Here is a 23819-nt window from a genome sequence, read left to right as displayed (position 1 = left end):
CATCAACATCAAAGCATTTGTGGAAGTCACTGACATTGCAGAGAGCAACCACTGCACAATTGCAATCACACTGCTCCAGAGAGCATCAGAATTGGGTGATAGTTACTTTCTATACAAGTTTTCATTCAGGCACCCTTTGAGTAAATGCATGCACTGGGGGAAAATAATAAAGCATGCTTTGGAATAATTAGGGTGTCGACTTGGAAATAACAAAAAATATGCTAATGTCCTTGTATTTCTCGATCCACAAGTAGTTGTTTAATTACTTCAGGAGCATGAACATTTGTTTAAAAGAAGAAGAGAGAGGAAACATGAGATGTTTAATGCATAAGTAATGTCAAAATGTGAAAGAGACATAAGCCTTCATGGCATTATGTACTTGTTAATATTTTGTATGTTTTCTCACTAATAGAAAGACTTCTGTGGCTTAAAAATACCTTATTTTCTGAGCCAAACGGGTGTTTACTGATTTGGCTTTGCAGTACCACTTAGTAATTGTCATGTTGAATCTATTTTGTATTCATGTGGGTGACATATGTTGTTGTTGCTGTTTAATAAAAATTCCACAATTACCCTAAACTCTGATTGTTTTTCAGAACATTTCATATGTTATAGATACCATTTCTAGGTTGCAATAGTGATAACAAGTGTGTAGATTTATCTAAAAGGTATTATCATCCTCATAATGCAATCATATACATACTGGAAGTTCGTTCCAGCCTCAGAACCCAGTACTGTATTCTCACTGATACATGTGAACAGCTCTGAGAGTCTCTCTCTCTCTCCCTCCCTCCCCATTGAATAGTGAAATCAAATGCCAGTAAGAATGAATGAATGAATACTGGTTTGCAACGTCAATTGGTAAACACAGACGCCAGTAGGGATGGATAAATTTTTGGCCAGACCTGGATTGTGGTGCGCAACACAGAATCTCCACCTGACATCTCTCAGATCACCAATTTAAAGCTTTACTCCTGTGCATTGAACCAAGTGGAGCTTACTTCCAAGTAAACAAACATATTTCATGGTGCTTCATGGTACTCTGTGCATTCCAGGTCCTGACTTTGTAGCATTTTACATTTTTCTCCTTTGTCTAAAATGTGTCTTTCTCTCTCCTCTCTCTCTCTCTCATTCTCTATTTCAGGTATCAAATCCATACTGGTCTTCAGCATTCAGTCATAAGGCCCTCTCAGCCTAACTGTTTACCACTGGATAATGTGACACTACCTCAGAAGCTGAAGGAAGCTGGCTACTCCACCCACATGGTTGGCAAATGGCACTTGGGCTTCTACCGCAAGGAATGCATGCCAACACAGCGAGGGTTTGATACCTTTTTTGGCTCTCTCTTGGGCAGCGGCGATTATTACACTCATTACAAATGTGACAGTCCTCGGATGTGCGGCTACGACTTGTACGAGAATGACAATGCTGCATGGGATCATGACAATGGCATGTACTCGACGCAGATGTACACGCAAAGAGTGCAACAAATCTTAGCCTCCCATAACCCCAGGAAACCCATATTTTTGTACATTGCATACCAAGCTGTTCATTCTCCACTTCAGGCACCAGGCAAGTATTACGAGCGTTACCGATCGATAAATAATATAAACCGACGTAGGTATGCTGCTATGCTGGCATGCTTGGATGAAGCTATCAACAATGTGACTCTTGCATTAAAGAGGTACGGTTATTATAACAATAGCATTATCATTTACTCATCTGACAATGGAGGGCAGCCCACAGCCGGTGGAAATAACTGGCCTCTCAGAGGAAGCAAGGGGACATACTGGGAAGGAGGGATCCGAGCAGTTGGCTTTGTTCATAGCCCTCTGCTTAAAAACAAGGGGTGTGTGTGCAAGGAGCTCATCCACATCACAGACTGGTTCCCTACTCTGATCATGTTAGCTGAAGGGCAGATTGATGAGGACACCGAACTGGATGGCTATGACGTGTGGGAGACCATAAGTGAAGGCCGACGGTCCCCAAGGATGGATATTTTGCACAACATTGATCCTATCTACACCAAAGCCAAAAACGGTTCCTGGGCAGCTGGCTTTGGACTATGGAACACGGCGATTCAGTCAGCGATCCGTGTGAACCATTGGAAACTATTGACGGGGAACCCAGGATACAGTGACTGGGTCCCTCCGCAGTCATTCAGTAATGTTGGTCCCAGTCGCTGGCACAACGAACGAGTTTCATGGACCGCTGGGAAAACTGTGTGGCTGTTCAACATCACGTCTGACCCATATGAGCGAGTGGACCTTTCCAGTAAGTACCCAGAGGTGGTAAAGCAGCTGTTGCGTAGGCTTTCGCAGTTCAACAAGACTGCTGTCCCTGTCCGATACCCACCTAAGGACCCCAGGAGTAACCCCAATTTTAATGGAGGCGTTTGGGGCCCATGGTTCAAGGAGAATGAGAAGAAGAAGAAACCAAGCAAAAACAAAGCAGACACTAAGCAAAATAAAAATAAAAACAAGAAGAAACCTGACAGAAGAAAAGGACATTCCCTAAGGTGCTTTGCAGGTGGATAGCATCAGTGGTGTCTTATGCTGCAATCCTAAGAATACATACTGAGAAATCTGACTCCCAAATGTAGTGGTAGCTAAACTTCCAGGTACAGTAACTGTGTTTAGGCTCAAGAGTCCATTGCTAAACCAGAGCAAAACAGTCCCCAAAATTCATAATTTGCAGACGTACCAACACAGTAGAAGTGCCATTTTTCTTTGGTCTTGCATTGTAGCAACAGAGACATACGTCAGATGCAGTTGCCCTCACTACCTTATCTTCCATACAATGGAGGGTTACTCACACAGTATTTCTCACACCATAGGGGAGAGGCTGGTAGAGCAAAAGTGTTGCATGCACAAGATCCTCTGTTCAACTCCCCGTCACTCCAGGTAGGGCTGGGAGACTCTCCTATCTTAAAGCCATGGAGATCTGCTGCCACTCAGCACTGAAAATTCTGAGCTAGGTGGACTAAAGGTCTGACTCTGTATAATTTAACTCCCTGTGGTCCTATGCTGTCTCTGTACCCTACTTTTGTAGAACACATGGTGATGTGTTTTCAAATGCACCTGTTTATTTTAATAACCATGTAAAAAGCTATACTGGTAAAATATTCTCGATTGCTGGGAGAAAATAAAGACCAAAAAAGGGATAAAACATTAAAATGAGTTGCCCCCTTATGTTATCTTGATGAAGCACAGCCAGCCATTAAGCTACCAGAAATAGCCTGAATAACTTGTGAAAAAGCTGCTTCTAATTAAATTTTGCCTAGCTTTCAACTGGAAAGGATTTTTCCCTTCCCAGAATGTGCCAGGCTACAATTCCTTCCAATAAAAACAAGCTATGCACACAGATACAAAAATGCTAATACATGGTTATAATTACAGAAAGATGTAGAGTTATAGATTGAAACTATTTGCTGGATTATGTGTGCAGAATCCCATACAATATATGCACAGAATTATGCACAGAATTGCAGCCTTATAAAGGTGTTACTGCTGAGCACCAGCAGTGCTTGGTAGATTGCATACCAACTGTCTGAATCCAAAAGGCTGTGTGCACTCCAGTACATATGACGCTTCAGATAAGTAGGCTTTAATAAGTGATTTGTGTGCATTAAGGTGGCCAGACTTCAGCCATGAAGCATATATCAAAAGAAGGTCTTACTGACTTAGCAAGAGGTTGCTTATTTGTATGGATTGTAGCCAGTGGCAGAAAGAGCCAGGCATGCAGCCCGGTCCCATTTTTGATTGGAGAAGGCAAAGATCCATGAACATAAGCTGTTCTGCAGCTGATAATGAGAAGTGAGGAGAAGCTCACTCAGGATGCCCAACTGATGAATGGATGGGCATAGTCTAAATACGGTTCACAGCTTGATCTGTTGAAGAGAGAGGTCAGAAAGTAGTTCTTGGCAAATGGCTTACCCCAGAGGTTTTCAACCTTTTTGAGTCCACAGCTCCCTTGGTCAATTGCATTCTTTCTGCGACACCCCTGTGGGGCTCAGAAGCCCAGTTACGTCACCCCTTTTTAAAAATACCCTGCCTTGTGGAATATTCCCTCAGACTCCTCTGTTCTCCCCTCTCCTTGGGAGTCCTCTGGGCAGCGGCAGCTGCCCCCTCTGCCCAAAATAGAGTTGCTTATTCACACTGCCTCACAGGGGCCTGAGAAGCACCACCTAGCCAGCCAGAGGCACCATTTGCCTGGGCAGCTTGTAGCCAGGGCTGCTGCAGTAAACAGCTGTGCAAGCCTTTGGGAAACAGAGATGCAAGAGGGCATCAGAGCCCAGGGTGCCACAGCACAATGGTTGAAAACCACTGCCTTAGCCACACTACCCGAACCCCAGCACCTGTAGTGGAAAGCAAGATAAGGACTTTCACTTTCCATTTCCAGACTTCAGAACTTCCCATTCAAGGTGCTGATGTAAGGCCAGCTCCCACTATTCCAAAGAGAGGAAACCTGTGACTCTCTTGATGATGTTGAACTGCAGTTCCCATCACCCCTGAACTTTATTGGCCATGCTGGCAGGGCCTAATGGAAGTGGGTCTGCCACAACATCTGGAGGGCCATAGATTCCCCACCCCTTCACTATTCACTAGTCCATGGGTAGTCTCACCCTGAAAGAACAGTCTGTAATAGGTCCTGTTCGTGAAGGAAGCTAAGCAAGGGAAGAAGAAGCCTGGAACAAGGGGAGAACAGTAACAACTGTGACAGGTTGGTAACTTGGCAGCGAGGTGAACAAGTGGAAAACTTCAGCTTGTAATACATACATGACATAATTTATTTTGAGGTACAGCACACCAATGACTTTTTGCTCCCATAGTTTTCTTGCGGGTCATTTATTAGTCCACTGTTATTCCTAGGAGAATGTTGTTTCATGTAGCAATATCTGCAAGTACTGTAAAATCAGAAATAACTGTAAGGGTGGGAGTTATCCGGGTGCATTCTTTCATTCTGTGTTTTGTCTGCAAGCATGTTAAAGTGGTTATCTGGCTGTGTAGTCACACACTTTTCTTTATAGAAGCAAAACTCTTGGATGTTTAAAGAAGAGGGAGGAAAGGGGAATGGAAAAAAGGTGAACTCTAAACATTTTATTTATGTATCTATTAAAAATGTTTATTTTTACGGTGATAATCAGAATCGCCTCTGTTGTCTTTTTTTGTAAAGGTTTAAAAAAACAACAACCAAGTTTTCAGATTTTGAAATGGTTTTGCAATTTTTATATGAAAATGGAAGTTGGACTTTTTGCTTTGGGCGGACACTTATCTCCACCTCACCCTGATCAGTAGAAACCTTCACCATTATCCTCACAAAGCAGGTGAAGAGCAGAAGATGGGTAGAAAGCCACTTGCCTCTGTTCCTTAATTGTGGTTGGTCCTAAATCACTGGTAAATGAATATTTTACTGTTTTCACAAAAAATGAATCTATAAACAACATTTGACAAAGGAATTTCTAACTCATTAACCACTCTTACTATATCGTGCCCAGGACTTTCAGTAGGGACTGTGATTCCCCTCGTGTGTTTGCAAGGGCACATGAGAAAGATATTCTTGGGGGTTGGATCTCAAATTAACCCCCATTCCTTTCTTTTGGACACCTTCTCAGAGGGTAGGATCAGGTCTGTAAAAGATGAACTAGTCACACTAGTTTGGTAACACCAACACATATGCATACCTTGCACAGATAAGAAATACTGTCTCTGCAAAATTTCCATTCCAGGTACAAAAGTCATATTCTTGCATTGGGCCAAAGGTTCTGGAACTCTCTCCATTATCAACACTGCACAGCAGTGTAAAAGGAAGGAGAGAGCAATGAGATGAAAGACCAAAACACGATGAGTTCGTACTCTACAAGCTGAAACCTGGAACCGATAAATCCTGTTTATCCAATTAGTGTGTTCAGCAACAGTCATCAGCAAAATAAACTATATAGCCTACTGCATTTATTTGAAACCTAAAGCTAAAATAAATTTCTGCAGATCACCATTCTTTAATATAAAATTAAGAACAGACCCAGTCTGGTGTAATTGACACAGTGTTTGCCGTGGAAGACTTAGGTTCATATCTTTTGCTCAGACACAAAGCGTGCTAGGCAAACTTTGGCTAGGCTAAGCTCTTTCGGCCTAATCAATATCACCATGTTGCCATGAGAATAAAATGAGCAAATCCAATATACACCACCTTGGAGGAAAGCCAAGAGATAAATTGGACGTATAGTCTCCTGTGTCTTAACAGCTACAAGAGTGTAACAAGTTCATGGTGCCTCAAGACACATTAGTTCATGTTAAGTGCATACATAGATTTTGCCTTGAACAATTAAAAAGGATTAAAGCATTGTGTTGCCCTAGCACAACACACACATTTTAAAAAGGAAACAGACTTTTGTGGTCAGGGACAGCAAGGAAATTCCTTGAAAAGAGTGGCATGAGCAAAGGATTAACGGGAAAGTGTATAAATACCCTTCAAGCAATTCAGGATGAATGCTCAATAAACAGGTCATCTGGCGAAACCTTGGGTAAAGGTTTTCAGATCACTGCGTCTCCATGGGAGGAATTGTTTGTCTTCTGCATTTCTGCTTGTCTAATAGGTTCTTTGAAAACACAAGTCCTGCCAGAAAAAATAGGCAGCCCTTTATGAGTTAAATTGACTCAACTTCGGCTCTAAATGGATTAGAAAAGACCTGGTTGAAGAGCATTACCTCGAAAAAGATATTGTAGAGCTGGAAAAGGTTCAGAAAAGGGCAAACAAGATTATCAAGGAGATGAGAAGGAAAAGGTTGCAGCATTTGAGACTTTTTCGTTTGGATAAGTTGACATGATAGAAATTTATAATTATGCATGGCTTGGAGAAAGTGAAGAGTTTTTTTCTCAATAGTGCTAGAATGCATGAGCATTCAGTGAAGCTGTATGTTAGAATATACAGGACAGATGAAAGAAAGTACATGGTGCTTTGCTAAACTATGGAACTCGCTCCCACTGGAGGCAGTGATGGCAACCAATTTGCATGGCAATTTGCAAGAGAATTAGACAAATTCATGCAGGATAGGGCTATCAATGGCAACTAGCCATGATGGCTCAGCTCTGCCTCAATGTTTCTGAATGCCAGTTGATGGGAATCACAGAGGGTGGTGAATGCTGTTGTGCTTTGGTCCATCCAATAGGCCACTGTGAGAACAGGATGCTGAATGAGATAATCTGCTTAAATTCAACCGCAACACGTGGCTAATAAGTATTATTAATATATTATTAATGATTAGATCATCACCCAAAATTTACAAATCATAAACATCCACATATAATGTATGTATAAGTCCATAAACAAGAAATAGCAAACGCAATAAATTGCTATCAGGGAACACTACAACGAAGGCAGGATGCCTTTCAATGTCCAACAATATTGTAGTGGTGGGTGCTCCAACATGTAGAATCCAGTAATGAACAGCAAACAAAACTGGAACAGAACAGTGTTTCCAGGATAAGTCAACTGTTTCAAGGATGAATCTTCATCAGCAAATTAATTCCAAATGAATTGTCCATTCAGGTACATACAGGTGAAACTCGGAAAATTAGAATATTGTCAAAAAGTGCATTTATTTCAGTAATGCAACTTAAAAGGTGAAACAAATATATGAGATAAATGCATGGCATGCAAATCAAGATATGTCAAGCCTTTATTTGTTGTAATTCTTTGTTGTTAGGCAGGTCAATTATAAATGGAATGTAATTAATGAAATGTTATAACGATTTTATTTTTGTATTATTGTAACTATTTGTTTTATTACTGTGGAATTTCCAAAAGAAAGCATTTGTAAAAATTAGAAGAAAAAGAAAAAATAGTAAGTTGCATTACTGAAATAAATGCACTTTTCGACGATATTCTAATTTTCCGAGTTTCACCTGTATAATAACTATAGACCAGTGCACACTAACAAGTGTAGCCAACTGAATGAGATAAGCAGGCTTTTCTTATACAGTATTCATATTTCATCGCCATGTCTCTGGCTGAAGCTGCAAAAGACCAGTGACCTCAAGAGCATAAAGCTCTTTAGAGAAACAGACTAATAAGGATAAGCCCAGAGAGACAGACTTACTCTCCGGAAAAGGAATTGCTGGCCTATGAACTTGAGACAACTTCTCCAGATTGTTACCGGTATTAGAGGGCTGTGTAGGCAACCAAACAGAACTATGGTTGAACGTAGATAGATGTATAGATAGATGGGCAGGCATAGTTTTATTTTTATTTTAAGGAGAATTCAAAGGCTGCTATTCATGGCTGGCAACATGGTAGGGATACCATCTCTCACAAGATAATTAGATATCTAACAACCGTTTATCGGATGAGCAAAAGCTCAAGTTGTTTTCAAACATGCTGATTTGATATCGGGAAAAGTTGGTGCTTGAGTTCAAGGCTTAACTTAAACCCAACCCTTAGCCCTCAAGCCTAATTTTAACATGAAAAAACAACCCCAAAGTTTGTAATGAGATTAATGCATACATATAGGAATATCCTACACATGAGAAACTAGAGTAACTTCTCCAGACATTGCTCATCAAGGATATACATAATCATAGAATGCCATTCTGACCAGTGGAAACAATGTGTTCAATTAGGATGCAAAAACAATAGAAGGCTGGGTTTCTGCATCTCACTGCGGCGAAGTCCCTGTGCAATTGTGCACACTCAACTAAAATGTGTGGTCAGGTGTGGTTTCCATGCTGGTTTCCGCTCTGGCATTTTCCTCTAATTGTTTCTTTTTTGTATTTAGGAATGCTTTGTGTAGGTTTTCAAACCTACGTTTTGTTATAAACTGCAATCTGGAAAATTTTAAAATCTGCCCAGAGTTTTTACATTTTTATCCATGCAAATCTGCGTCCGATACGGACATAGGAAAACAAAAGGATTACATTTGTTTGCACTGAATTGCATGTATCTCAAATGAATCTGGATTTGATTAATTGCATGTGTCTCAAATGAATCTGGATTCGATTAAGTCACCAAACTGATGAAATAAGCCTGCGAAACTCAATATAGCCTTCATAGTGCCAGACTCTTTTCTCAACGCTGCAAATCACTCTGATTTTAATGTGCAAATATTGCAGCTTTAAGCCTTTAAAACGTTCCTGTTTATCCAGGCATTTGGTAACTGAAATATACTGCTTCTGGCAACCTTGACATTATTAGGCAAGTGATTATTTTGAAATGTTTTTAGATGTTAACTGTTTTAGGTATTTTAAAAAATTTAGTTTTTGATTGGGTCGTTTTAACGTTTTGGTGTTTGCCACCCTGGAGTCATTTGCAAGGAAGAGCTGGGTAGATGTTGTCATTGTCATGGTAGCTTTATTTCCCCACTAGCTACTTATAACCAGGCCTTTGGCTGATTGAACATTCTATGGCCTCTTAAAAGTGTTTGTGGGTAGGGGAGTTATTGATGGTGATGATGATTGTGATTGTGTTCTCATTTTGTATTTTGATGTTTTGAATTGTCGTATGAACTTCAGAGGAAAGGCGGTATGCAAAATAAATAAATAAATAAATAAATAAATAATCAACTTAAAAAACAAACCCCACTCCGACCCAAGTAGCTTTTTTTGTAATAGGCTTCTGGATATTTGAGTGAAGCCAGTGAATAAAGGATTAAAAATGTTTCCTCCCCATCCTACCCTTCATCACTCAAAGTCCTAAGGCAGGCATCCCCAAACTGCGGCCCTCCAGATGTTTTGGCCTACAACTCCCATGATCCCTAGTTAGCAGGACCAATGGTCAGGGAAAATGGGAATTGTAGTCCAAAACATCTGGAGGACCGAAGTTTGGGGATGCCTGTCCTAAGGCTTCTCTTTATTTTTATTTGGGGGGGGGGACATTTGGGGCTTTGCTATATGTAATATGCAGATTCTTCTGCAGTGGATAGGGATTGTGGGATAAACATTTTGTAGGAGCCGACAAACTAAAATGTGCTCCATTTTAATTGTACAGGGACATTAAGAGATAGTGGCTATCAAGAAGGCAAAGCAGGAATGCTGTCAAATGATTATCATGCGATTTCCATCGTTTACAAGGATTATAATGGTCATTACCTTGCACATTCTGCAAAGAGGACAAGTTCTCAAATATTCTGTTGCATGTCAGCTTAATGTAGCAAATGTTCATTGCTTTCGGCTTCTCATTTCCATAATTGTGTAGTTACACCTGATATGTCACAGTAGTAAAATTTGGAAGCATATACCTTTAAATTGTGGCTAGGAAATGCTCGTTTCAGTAAATGTCATATGTGCAATCAACTCAAAATTATGCCAAACAGAAGGCATGCACAGACTTTCGATGGTGTTTTCTAAACTTTGCTTAAAAGGTCATTCATTTGCATTCATTATAGATGTGCACGTAAGTATTTGTGTAGGGTTGTTGTTAAGCAGCCTCGATACCTTGTTAGAAATAAAGCCTTAAAGATATGTGCTTTGGGAGCAGGCAAAGACTTTCCTCTTTTTTAAAAGAAACCATGCAGTCACCCATGTTTGCCAAAATCTTGTTCAGAGTAATAAATCTGTTCATCTAATCCCAGTGAGTCAGAATGGTCTTGCTGCATTTGAAAATGCAGTTGAATTAAACCCCCTTACAAACCAATTTATTGGGAGCTGTAACAATGGTGTTTATCTTATGGGTGCTTTGTTTGATTCTTGAGAGGGGATTATCCCCAAAGAATTGGAATGTGTTTTTCCTCTGGATTGCCTTTTCATTGCTAAGAAAAGCCGGGAAAGGGGGGGGGGCACCATGAAAGAGAAGGATGAAACAGTTGCCAACCAATCATACTTTATGCTGCAGCACTGCAAAAACCTAATGCCTGACTCCCACACTACTGAATTCATCTGTGTTTGGCTATCAAGTTCAGGGCTGTCTCAAGCATGTCGGGCGCCCGGGCGCCGTGGTGCAGAGATTGCTCCGGCGCCCCCGCCCTGGTGGGCGCAACGCACAGCACTGCTTCCGCGTGGCTTTGCCGCGCGGCGCCCCCCTGCCAGCCCGGCGCCCCCGCGCCACCCAGCCTACCCCTAGAGCCGGCCCTGATCAAGTTTTCCTTCAAGGAAATGATGCTCAGTCGCTAGCTTGGGTGAATCTTCAAGGAAAAGAGGCTTCACAGTGCTGGTAGCAGAGAGCATGGGGGGCCAGTGCCCCTCACCTGACCTCTGGTTGGTCACATCACTGCAGTTTACCAGAAATTAGAGTGAGAGGGACAAGATTATTTATGAGATTACATGCGATCAAAACAGATTATTGTGACTTTAACATTTATCCATAAAAGCCTGGACAGCTCTCTGTGTTATACGGACACAGAGCAATGGATTCAAGCTACAAGAAAGAAGATTCCACCTAAACATTAGGAAGAACTTCCTGACAGTAAGAGCTGTTCAGCAGTGGAATTTGCTGCCAAGGAGTGTGGTGGAGTCTCCTTCTTTGGGGGTCTTTAAGCGGAGGCTTGACAGCCATATGTCAGGAATGCTTTGATGGTGTTTCCTGCTTGGCAGGAGGTTGGACTGGATGGCCCTTGTGGTCTCTTCCAACTCTATGATTCTATTATTCTATTCTATGATTCTACCTTTTCTCATTTAAGAGTAAGTTTTCATACGTCAGCTGGTGGATTGTTAATAAGTCTTGAAGATCAAAGTTAATCCTGACTTCTGTGTTTGTCCTTACTTAGAAAAAGGTGACAGAAATCAATTGTCATGTCTGGACTTTGATTGAGAGGGATCTTGTACATGGGTGTAACTGCCCCCACCAAATCAAGTAAATATTTTTTAAAAACTTAACCAAAAGTAGAAATAATCATTATTTGAAGCTGAAATGCTCGCTGAGGTCATTTGAGGTCATTCTAGCGATGCAACTGGATGATAGGTGTGGCTTCCATGAACTGACCAATTGTGTTGCAGGTAGCTCTGCCCTGCCCCCTCCCCAAAATCCTGCTACGCCCACGATCTTGTGGCTTTAAAAGTCCCAAGGTAGGTAGACCGGTGGCAAATGTGGGTTTTCCTATCATGCTACTACAAGGAGGGGAGAAGCTTCACTTGGCAGATGTTTTCCCTTCTGGGCACCTCATAAAGACAGAGGAGTCCTCTTAAGGACTACATCCAGCTGCCTTAGATAAAGTGCTTTATGTAATCCTATTACGAATTCATGTTGAGCAGACATAAATAAATTAGGGTTTCCTGGCTGTTTTCATGTTTCTTTCTGTTTACAAGAATTTCGTTCTTACTAGAGACGAGGAGGAAGCCTTCTGAGCTCCAATGTTTCTTCTTTCTTTGATTCCTTTCAAATTATAGGTGTTTGTAGGCCCCCTGCAGATACACCTGCTTCTCCCTTTCCCCCAGAAGGTGAACTATAAAGAACAGAATACAATTCTCTGTAAAATTAACAGCTCTCTGTGCATGTTAACTAACGAAAAAAGAGAAAAGAACATTTATTATAATAAATAAGAAGCTGACAGGTCATGGAAATGGAAAACGTTGACAGTGCTCTATTCCAGTTAAGGCTCCAGTCCGACTCCTAAATAGTCTTACTCCGTAAGGGAATAATCCGAACTGAACACAGAACGTAGGGGGAAGTGTTAGGTCACAGCCAGGAAGTCTTGCAGAGATAGAAAACAACAACAAACCCAGAAGTGGAGAAACCGGGAAATTGTTATTGGGTCTTTCCCTGCCGTAGGTTATTGGAGATGAAGCAGTGATTGACAGGCGATTGCAAGATTGCTAATTTTTATACCTCTGATTATATAATGTGAAATTGTCAGTGTAACATTGCAGATATAAGTTCTAGGCATGTGTGCATTGAGTTGCATACCTTTCCCCTGCCCAATGATCTATAACTTTTCAACACTGCATGACAAGTGCAAGTGTACTGGTAAGAACATGAGAAAAGTCTGCTGGATCTAGTCCAGCATTCTGCTCTGACATGGGCCAACCAGAAGACACTGGGAAATCCACAAGCAGGAGCTGAGCACAAAGGCATTCTCCGCTCCTGTGTGTTTCCAGCAACCAGTACAGTGGAACCTCTATTTGCGACCACAATCCATTCCGGAGGTTCATCCAGAGGTTGAAATGGGTCACTGGGAGAGGCACCATTGTGCGCAGGTGTGAGCGGCGATTGCCCGCTTATCCGCAGGCATGAACGGCGGCAAACCTGTCGGTTACTTCCAGGTTTGCCATGGTTGCGACTTGGAACAACCATAAGAAGAGGCGGTGGTAAGTAGAAGTTCAATTGTATTCAGAAGCATTGCTGCCTCCAATCTTGAATGGCAGAGCATAGTCATCATGGCTCGTAGCCATTGGTAGTCCTCCACAAATGTAACATTGCACACCAGTAAGAGTGACATTCATTCATTTGCTGTACCACTTAACATTTCCCGGGGGGGGGGGACTCGTAAGTGGTTTGCAACCTACCTTAAAATATCACAAATGCAACATTGCAAAACATCTTAACGGACCATTACAAATGAAAATCAAATACAACAATAAAATCACATTTAAAGCAGCATAATTAGCAGCAAAACAGAATGGCCTCTTAAATGTCAGAAAACACTTCAGCTTAATAAAAACAAATGCAATATAAATTCCACATGTTAAAGTACCATTGGTCGCCAAACCAAATTGCTAAAATGGAAGATGTGCCCACAGTAATGCTTGCCAAACACATGGCTAGCTCTTTCTGGCATGCAGACCTCACTCCGAGCCATTCCTACCAGCCATACCCACAGCATAATTAAATCTCTACATATATTAGCACATATTGATATATCTGTTCTTCTCCCATAGCTCCCTCAAGATGTTTCCAAAGCAAGTCACAACCACCCTCGCTGCCAAAAGCAGAAATTAACAATTTAAATAATAATAATAATAATAACAACAATAACAACAATAAAAATAACAATAATAATAAATCCTTGGCCTCTATGCTTGGACAATTCTAAAAGTACCAATGTGGTTATTGTTCATAACATAAGCTGCAGACCTGTGCTATCTGCATGCCTTTGGCTGAGGCTCGAAGTTACGACCGGTATGTTTGTCAAATCTGCTGGCCTGGGGCTCATGTGAAGTAAGAGAGGAAGCACTTGCTTTACTTTACAGGAATGACACCACTAAACCTAGAGCACCCCCTGCTGCTCGAGCATAGGAATTTCAAACTTTTAAAAAATGATCCTACCACAGATAGATTGCTTGCTTTTTATAGGAAGGTATGTGGGTATATTTTCCCAAGCAAAATACCTTATTTCTTAATTGCTATGCAATAATAAGTTCCCCTCTGTTAATGTCTGTGTTATATTCTGTGCATCCCTCTGATGGGGATATAAATTGGTATCTATATAATACATAATATATATAATACCTAATCTATATAATAAAGCATATAAATTGGTATCTATATAATACAGCACAGATAAATTATGCTTCATGCTGGACCGCACTGAATGAGGGCAGGCAACATAATGCTTTCACCTGGCCAAGACTCCTTTCTTTCACTCAAACAATGAGAACTCAGCTTTGGTGAGGTGAATAAATCCCATTGGACTTACATTGCCAACTGGATTATGAGTGGATTAAAGCCAAATCCTTAAATCATTGGTGGTGAGGAAGTATGTCTGGTTCTTATCGTCTTAGAATATTTGGTGGAGATCTCAAGAAGCTCTTCTTCTATGGAGGAGCAGCAGTCTACCAGGGGGTAATGGGAAATTTTGCTTTCTTTGGTATCCAAAGTACATTGTCACAACATTCAAGGTGCCAGGAATGAAGGAGGCATTCAGTTTAAACCCTGAGCTGTAGAATAACTCCTGAGGGAAATGGTGCTTAATTTGTCATGGAGCCGGCAAGTTACTATTCCAAACTTGGCTGTTATGAACCTAGGCGGAATTGAAACTTCATGCCAATGAAGGTTACACTGCACATCAAGATTTCCTCCCATGAATGACTTGTGGATGAGAAATCCCACTACCACTTGTGTTTGTTTTGAGTTTTCTGCAACTGTAGCACAGCATTAAGGATAAAATGTGGGAACTTGGGGTCTGGACCTTTAAACAAATGGCTATAGATTTGCTCCCTCGCCTAATGCTCCCCCCCCCCAAACCTGGCTTTCCTAGCTTTGGCTAAAGTTCCCAAAACGACTCTCAATGTATAATAAAAGTTTTGAAAGCTAAGAAAGCTCAAGTTCTTTATTATTCTAGGCAGCCATGAAGGAAAGTAGTTTAGATTTTGTTAAGGGAAATGGCTTGAGCGTGTACTTGGAAGTGAAGAGGGAAAATATAGTAGCTACTTGTAAGTTTAAATGAATGTACAAATGACTGTATTTGAAGAGTACATTATACTTTACTTCTTTAAGAAAAGGAGAACCGACTGGTGCAAAAAAACTGGTCTCCAGCTATTTAAAATGTTGTTGTTGTTGTTTGTTGTTGTTAACAACAATCATTTCACATTTGTTGGCCATAGTTATGAAACTGTTCAGAAAATAACATTAAAATGATTAGCATGCACATTAAAGTGTAGTTTCACACCAGAGTACCTGTTTTGCATGCATAGGGTCTCAGGCTCAGTTCCCAACATCTCCAGGAAAGGCTAGGAGAGGCCTCAGTCCGAAAACCTGTCAGTGTAGGCAGTAATGAGTTAAATGGACCCGTGGTATGAAGCATTATAAGGCAGGCCTTATACCTGAGTGTTGCAGGGGCTGTAATCATTAGCAAGTTTTAGTGGAACGGCAGTAAACTTCCCTGGGCAGTCAGTGAACAGTTCATCTTGCCATTTAGATATGTGGCTTGGTAAAGTGTGGCTATTCTGGCTTGGTGTGATGGCGTTGTAATCCAAGACATCTGGGGGGGGGGGAACCAAATTGGGGAAGGCAGGCATAAACACTGTTGAATTGTATTAAGGTTCACATAGTACTTTTGAGGACTGGCTCTCATGAGATAATGTAAAACCTATGAAAGAAAGAGTATAAATAAAGTTCCAAACAAAACTCAATAAGGAAATAGTGCTGATATGTAATAGGAAAGTATACAGTAGTTTCTTGCCACTTCTTCTCTTTCTGGACTGTTTATTTATTTACTTAATGTCTTATTGCATTTCCATCCTACTTGTTCTCTAAGGAGCTCAGGGTGACCTAGGTGGTTCTCCCACTCCTCATTTAATCCCAGCAACTCAGTATGTCAGACTGAGAGGCAATGACTTACCCAAGGTCACCCAATGAGTTTCATGGCTGAGGATTTGAACCCCAACCTCCCAGATCCCAGTCTAACATTCAGACCACTCTAACCTGAGGAAACGCTTCCTACCTCCCTAGAGAGCATGCAGAGGGACTTTGCATGCACACACTTCTCTGGACCATCCTGGCCAGCAAAAAGAACATTCTTTGTGTATAAGAGCATTCCATACATAAGAGAAGTAAAATATGAGTTTCTTATCATTTGTTTTCTTTGGGGACAATAGTCCCATAATAGAAAAAAGTATGTGCTAAAAATTAATTATATGGATGAATGCAGCTGTATTTATAACCTGGCATGCTACATGTGGAATTTAATCTATTTTGGTACAATGCAGATTATATTCAAGCTGCATTTCCATTCTGTTCATAAATTGGATGTATTTGTCACAGGCTGCTGGCGGAACTACACTAGAGATGATAGGCCATGAATCTGCAAGGTGAATCTGTGTGGTGAAAAATACTGCACTATGTGGCCCTACTTGCCCATGCCTGGCAAAATTATAAATGCTTCTGAACTTGACAGGTATTTGTTGGGGCAACAACTAGGTATGTATATTCTTCCTAGCTACCTTGAAATTACTGGTTGTGAGAGCATGGGATAATGTTGCATGTTTTCAGGTGTGACTAATGTTTTTACTTATTTTTTGTATTGCTTTGAATTTATTCTTGATTGTTTTACCACTTTTGTGTTTGGTGGATGAAGGCTGGGATAGAGATTCAATTGATTGATTGATATTGATATCTGTACATTTTGTGCTGCCAGCAAAAATGCAATGCAATAAGATCGTACTTGTATGTCACACCAGGAGAAGCAGTGATGTTCGTGGATTAGCTTCCTTGCAGACATGCATAATTAATTGTTGTTTATATGGAAACAGGAGCGGCTGGTTTTATGGACAATTGCCCAAGGTATACAACTCTTAGCATAAACACTACAGCTCTGACAAATATTCTATCATTCCTTTCATATCACTTTACACCAGTGGATGTGTACCTAACCTATAAAAGAAAAGAGTTATATGAGCAAATGAAAACAAAAACTTTGTGCAAAATAAATGCTATTATGCAGAGTTTGACTTGCTATTAGCAAACCACAATGTAGGCTTAGAATATTGCAGTTGAAGATGACACATTAGTTAAACATTTTTATTTAAAAAATTGCTTACATTAAAGAAAATTAAGAAAGGGATTATATCAGGCCTTTTCAAATATCAGAACTACAGGCTAACGAAAGAACTTCTCTGAATTTTCTCAATTTTGTTATTGTTTCCTGCATTGGCAGAGAGTCGGACTAGATTGTTATTGAGGTCCCTTCCCCACTTTCTGTAATTCTATTAGTAACACTTTCTATAATGCTAATAGCAATATTTAATAAATAATGACCCACTATTTGAATGCATTTAATTTTCAGATGCATTTTTCTTTGGGTTATTATTATTTTCATGTTGGCTAATACAAATGCAAATATTTCAGCTTGAACAGACCCTCCCCTCCTTTTTAACTTTACAAATCCTTCATTCTATTGTGCCTAAGCACAATAATGTTACATACACTTTCAAGGAAGATATTTATGGTTCCTTCTCTTGGGGACCGACACTTGGCTTAAGCATTTGCTGGCATCAGCTTAATATGCAAGGAACATGCTAACATGTCTGGGGAGATATTAAGGGAGTGGTGTCCGAAGCAGCTATGAAAGCAAAAAATGTTATTTTTTTCCCCTGACTGATGAAAGCGATTTCATCCAGCACCCTCCTTTGGGGGGCCTTTTCACACGACAGACAAAGAAAACTCCAGCCACATTTTATCTTTTATGAGTTGTTTCCACAAGCTCACAACAGTGCAATCTCATATCTCAGCAAAATGGATGCGGCGGGAATAGTTTTGCCATTAGGGAACAGTCATGTTGCTCTTCGCCACTCCGTTTAAAAATGGTTCTCATGTCTTCCATTGCAGCCTCCACTTTTCTTTAAGTTCACCAACTACAGAAATGAATTTGCCTGCTGCTCTTTCCTTTTTTTAAAAAAAGAAACTGATAGATTGAAAGCTACAGCACTACATTTTGTACTTTAGGGGAGCACACAGCCAGTGAAGAAATTAAAAGGACTTGCATTTTAAAACGGAGTTCACTAAACAGGGCAGGCATGGGGAGTGGGAACTGAGCTTTGTGGCGACACACCGCCCCAGGCTTCATCTGGAAGCGGCTCATCTAAAATGAGCTGATTTCGATCATGCCCAGACTAGAGTCCTCTGACGAATGCAGCTCCGAAGAAGAAATGGATTCACAGGTAGGTCAATTCCTTGGTTTGTCCTGTGTGGGTCCACAGGGCTCCAGAACGTTATCTGGAAACGAAGCATCATTTATGGAGTGAGGCCTCTAGTCAATGGCTAGAATACCCACCCATGCTATGAAAATCAGTCAATTTCTCCAGGACATTCCTGAGTCAACTTAGATGTTTGGTCCCAGCTGAAGAAGACACCCGTGGTCCTGAACCCACACTTTAGATTTTTCTCCAAGGTGCTGAATTTAGTACAGCCTACTGTAAACTTGTCATCCTGCTTACTTGTGGAACCAGGACATACTGGCCTCCCATTGTTTGGACCATCAGCCCTCCATGGTGGTGACCATCTCTTCTGGTCATCATGACAAAAGTAAAGCCACAGCTTAGAAGATGATAGACACTGACAAGCTGAATTGTCCTTAAAGTTTGGATGGCTTCCCCAAGTATCGAGTGCAATGCAGACTTCCATAGTTTATCTCTCCATTTTTGTTCTGATAAAAAAAAGTCACTGCATTCCTCTCTTCTTTCACCTGTCAACTAATAATGGTGTACGTAGTCTACTTTTCAAAGAGTTCAAAGGTCTGTGTATATGTTTGTCTCCACCCTATTGTAGCCTTTGAGGTAGGTTAGAACAAGAGATGTTTATTGGGTCTTTCCCTGCCATAGGTTATTAGAGTGAACTTAGTGGCCGATTAAGGACTTCAACTCATGTCATTCAGGGGCCTATTTCAGGACTGTAGCCCTTCACAGCACTGCATCTCCACATGGCTGCCTCACCCTTTTTGCAAGATCTGGTTCTACAGGAGAGCACTATAAGTTAGACAGTGTTTGCATTCTCTATTTTTGTGTTTCTGTTCTCTATTGAAAATAAAGGGATGGGGAGCCTTCTGTTGTCCCCCCCCCCAAAAAAGAGAGAGAATAATACAGCCAAGGCTTGTGCATGCTTCAGTGAATGTGCTTGCTTGGCCCTTTCCAAAGGAAGCACCTATCATGCAGTTTACAGTGGTACCTCGGGTTACAAACGCTTCAGGTTACAGACGCTTCAGGTTACAGACTCCGCTAACCCAGAAATAGTACCTCGGGTTAAGAACTTTGCTTCAGGATGAGAACAGAAATTGTGCTCTGGCGGCACGGCGGCAGCAGGAGGCCCCATTAGCTAAAGTGGTGCTTCAGGTTAAGAACAGTTTCAGGTTAAGAACGAATTAAGTTCTTAACCAGAGGTGCCACTGTATAGGTTTCTTGGCTTGTTTTCACAAAACGCCTGGGATATCTTGAACTCAAAGCTCATTCTATTTGCGAGTATGGAGGGTGCATTTTGGGGGTATGAAGAAAAATGTGTCTGTTTGGCTGACCTTAAGTTGGATCTATCTTAAGGAAAATGTTAAACATAGCTGCCAAGTTTTCACTTTTCTCGCGAGGAAGCCTATTCAGCATAAGGGAAAATCCCTGTAAAAAAGGGATAACTTGGCAGCTATGATGTTAAAACTAGCCTTTGAGCCAATGTGAGATGCCGAGACCCAAAGAAGCTGCATCCAACAGCAATAAAATACTAAGTTCAGCAGATAAGGGGGCCCTGTGATTTTGCTTTGTCTGCGGACTACTTCAAGAAGTCAGCCTGAAGTAAAATGATCTCCTGCTATACTGAGAGAGAGGAATGTACAAATGGGGGGGGGGAATAAACTACAAAAATACAGTGTTTTTTCCAATAAAAAAACAAAAGAAAAGAAAGGAGAACAACAAAATTAAGTGGAAAGAAATAAAGAATTCTTATTACCTGGTCTAACAGCTAAGATGGTATGAATGTGGGTGGGTGGGGAGGAATAAATAATATTTGTGTTGGATAAATGTGAAGATTCTCTTAGCTTGCTCTGAAAGAGTTCATCTGCTATGGGGAATTTATAGCACTAGTTTTATTCTGCATATGAAATACTTTATTTTGATTATGTTTATGTTGGTCTATCTCTAAAGCAATCTTGGAAGACCATTACAAAGTTCAAATTGATCAGTGAGGATCAACCCAGCCCTTTGTGGCATCCACAAAGAATAAAAGATTGAAATTCAGCAGCAACTTGAGAATTACTATAGCTTCTAGGCACCCAGCAGAAATTCCTTTGACCATATTAAATTTGTTTGGGGTCAGGTTGGTACATTCAACTAAGCACTAATAGAGGAAACTCAAGTGAATTACTTTATCACATTCCAGACTTCCAATAAACCATACACATCTGTCTTGCTGTGAAATACATGAGTTCTATAAATTGTGCATCTCTCTTCAAGAGAAATGCATAGGTTCGTACATTGTTCATTTCAGCAAAAGCATGAAAACAGCAACACACAACTCACCCTTGTTTCTGTGTCAACTGTTCTTTTTAAACACCCACCTATACTTCCCCACATGAAAAATATTTCTTTTCCTCAAAGGGGTTTGTGGCTTAATTCACCTCTCTCATTGCTGTGACTCTTTGACACCCACTTCCTTAAAACCCTACATTCCCAGATCCAGCACAAAGCCCTTACGTTCAAGTTCTCCATGGCCTAGACCCACAGCCATCTCTCTTTATTGTATCCAAATACACCCCTGTCTCTGCCACTTTTCCAGCTCCATCACCCTCAGCCATCCACAGGCTTCCTGCTCCTTCAAGCAAACAAACTGTACCCTTGCTACCCACTTTGCTTGGAACTGCCTCTTCCTATAATACCTGCACGATGCCTCCCCTCTCATGATGTGTAGATCCTGATTTTGCTAATAAAGAGTTAACTCCAACTTGCACTGTGTGATTTACTGCTGGCTCACTCCTGACAGACAATGGCTGCCTTTATGTTATGTTGTTTTTTATTCTTGCATTTATATCTCACTTTTGACAGTCTGCACAGGAAAAACTAAGCCTTCAAATGGACATGGAAGAGCTGATTGGCACTGCCAGGGAATCCCTTTGAATTAGTCCCCTGATGTCCTAATGATGTCAAGTGATTGAAAGGTGATTCAAACATGATTCAAAGAGGATGGACTAGTTCTCCACGTGGCCACCTGGGCTGAAAACTGCCTGCATTAGAGGTATGAAAAGGTGAGGTGCATACATCAAAAGTTTGAAAAGTAGAGTTAGTCATTTGTAGAGATTGTCATTTGTTCTTCTAGATTTTAAAGCAAGTTATTTATAGACGTTAGCAATTTATAGATTATAACAATCATGGCACTGTCTATAAATGACTCACTCTAATTTTGAAATGATTACTTATTGTAATAGGTATTGTACTTAATGTAACAAGTATTGTAATTATGACTGCAGGTTAAGAACGGACCTCCAGAACGAATTAAGTTCTAAACCTGAGGTACCACTGTATTTGATTTCCTCGCCAAATTCTCAAATGTGTTGTGTTTGCTTCTGTTATTATAAAACTCAAAAGTATTGTATCACTTCATAAAAAGAAAACAACATTTTTAGAAAGTGTGTGAATCGTGCATATTTGAATTGTGCATCAGAAAGAAAAGAACTTCACCCCTTTTACATATAGTTATTATTTTTTAATGGTAATGTTTGGGGAATTAGTGAATGTGTTTCATCCTAGGGTTGAGCCTACCTGCCTTTGTGCTGAGTGCTATATTCTGCTGCTGCCCTCAACATATCGTTACCAGGGCAGGCCCAAGGCATTTTGCTGCCTGAGGCAAAGGACAAAATGACACGCCTCACCTCTCTCTTGTATTCCATGTAAAGGAGCCTAATAGACTAACAGTTGAATCTTACTTCAACGCTGACTTCGGGACAGCATTGTTCAATGCACCTGAAGTAAGCAGTCTAGTTTAGGGAGTGTATGAGAGGCCCATGGCCCACACAACTCTGATACAACGGAGGAGAATGGTCTGGGGGCTCCCGAGGAACAGAGGGAAGGAGGGGGAAAGCTGCTGCCCCTGTCTCCCAGTATCTGCCACCTGAGGCAGTTGCCTCACTCCTGCCTAATGGTAGGGCCGTCTGGGGACTAGTGCTGAATCTTAGTAAAGTACTTTACACCCATGACTAGACGCTCTGGTTTTCAGGCCAGATAGGCTTCAAAGCATCAATGTAGCACTTCAAATTCCTCATTTCCAAATGTTCTTACTACATTTGCCCACTAAGTCTGCGAGTTAATATCTTCTAGGCAAATATTCTTGCTGCCTTGTGAACATATCGATACTGAGATACACTGCAACAAACACACCTATTTTTTAATTTTAAAAATAACACTAACCTCCTGAGAAAGCAAGGAAGGGCAAAGAGAGCTGCTTTAGCACTCACAAAAAATCTGGCTTGCAGCCGGCAAATGGTTACACTGCTCAGTGTCTCATAAATCTTCATGAAGTTTATGAATTCCCTTCTGAGGCTGAATAACCAATATGCTGCTTTTTATTGCCATTACTGCTTGCACTTTTTATGCAGTGAAGATTTAGACTCAGAAGCTTCAGGCCAGTATCTGCTATTACTGGTACAGAATGGGCTGGTAATCAGGTAGCTGTGCAGATGAACGGCCTCCATTTAGAAGTAAATAAATGTGCCATTTGCAAGTGCAACGCTAAAAAGTACACTGCGTAGCACTGATAAAATCCTAACTGCACAGAATACACTTATTCCGAATATTGTGATTCGTGGTATCCAGAAACGGATGTTATAAACCAGGGGTAGCCAATGGGGAGCCATTTGGATGTTGATGTACTACCATCTTCCATCATGCCTGCCTACTGTACTGGTCACAACGGCTGGGGCTGATGGAGCCCCACTGCAGCTGAAGGGCACCCCATTGCCTCCCCGTTTCAGACAATCATTTCCATTTCCACAGGGTGTGCGTTGAAGTCCATTCTGGAGGTGAACTTCAGCAAAGGCTAAATGTTTTGCCAAATTTGCGGAGCCCATCTCCTGCAAAGCCTGCTGTACACCAGGATGGCAACCCTGCTTTTAAACATGCAGAGAATCGCCAATGGCTTTACCCCCACCCCATCTTTAAGTCAAAGCAGAAGGGGCAGTGACAGTAGCTGTGAGAATCTGGGTCAACAAATAAAGTTCATGAGCTGAAACCAGCACTTCAGTCAAGGTCAAATATGGCCCGTCCAGTCCTTAAGACCACCTGCTCTCTATCAAGCTACTCCTTTCTTTCCACTTTCCACTTATTCAACGTCTGCCTCCTTGTCATAGCCTCCCCTCTGCTCCGTCTCTCTGTTCCATCACTGATATACAGTGGCAAAGCCTTTTTTCAAGACTGGATCATGATCAGATCTACTGACTTTTAAAGACTGAATGAGGCACACTCACGCCACGCCACACACTCCACCCAGGT

General features: G+C 41.1%; 1 protein-coding gene across 1 annotated transcript in view; it reads left to right on the top strand.

Moving 5' to 3' along the window:
- The window catches only part of ARSJ (arylsulfatase family member J), a 44387-nt gene extending 33470 nt beyond the window's left edge, over positions 1-10917 (top strand). Inside the window, exon 2 of the mRNA XM_035112556.2 lies at positions 1145-10917. Within this exon, the coding sequence (XP_034968447.2) occupies positions 1145-2537 (1393 nt within the window). The 3' untranslated portion in view covers positions 2538-10917. The remainder of the gene's footprint in view (positions 1-1144) is intronic.
- The last annotated feature ends 12902 nt before the right edge of the window (positions 10918-23819 follow it).

Source organism: Zootoca vivipara, chromosome 9 (genome assembly GCF_963506605.1).
Source record: "Zootoca vivipara chromosome 9, rZooViv1.1, whole genome shotgun sequence".
Taxonomy (NCBI): Eukaryota; Metazoa; Chordata; class Lepidosauria; order Squamata; family Lacertidae; genus Zootoca; species Zootoca vivipara.
Note: the sequence above shows the minus strand (reverse complement) of the source record. Positions and strands in the feature narration are given on the sequence as shown.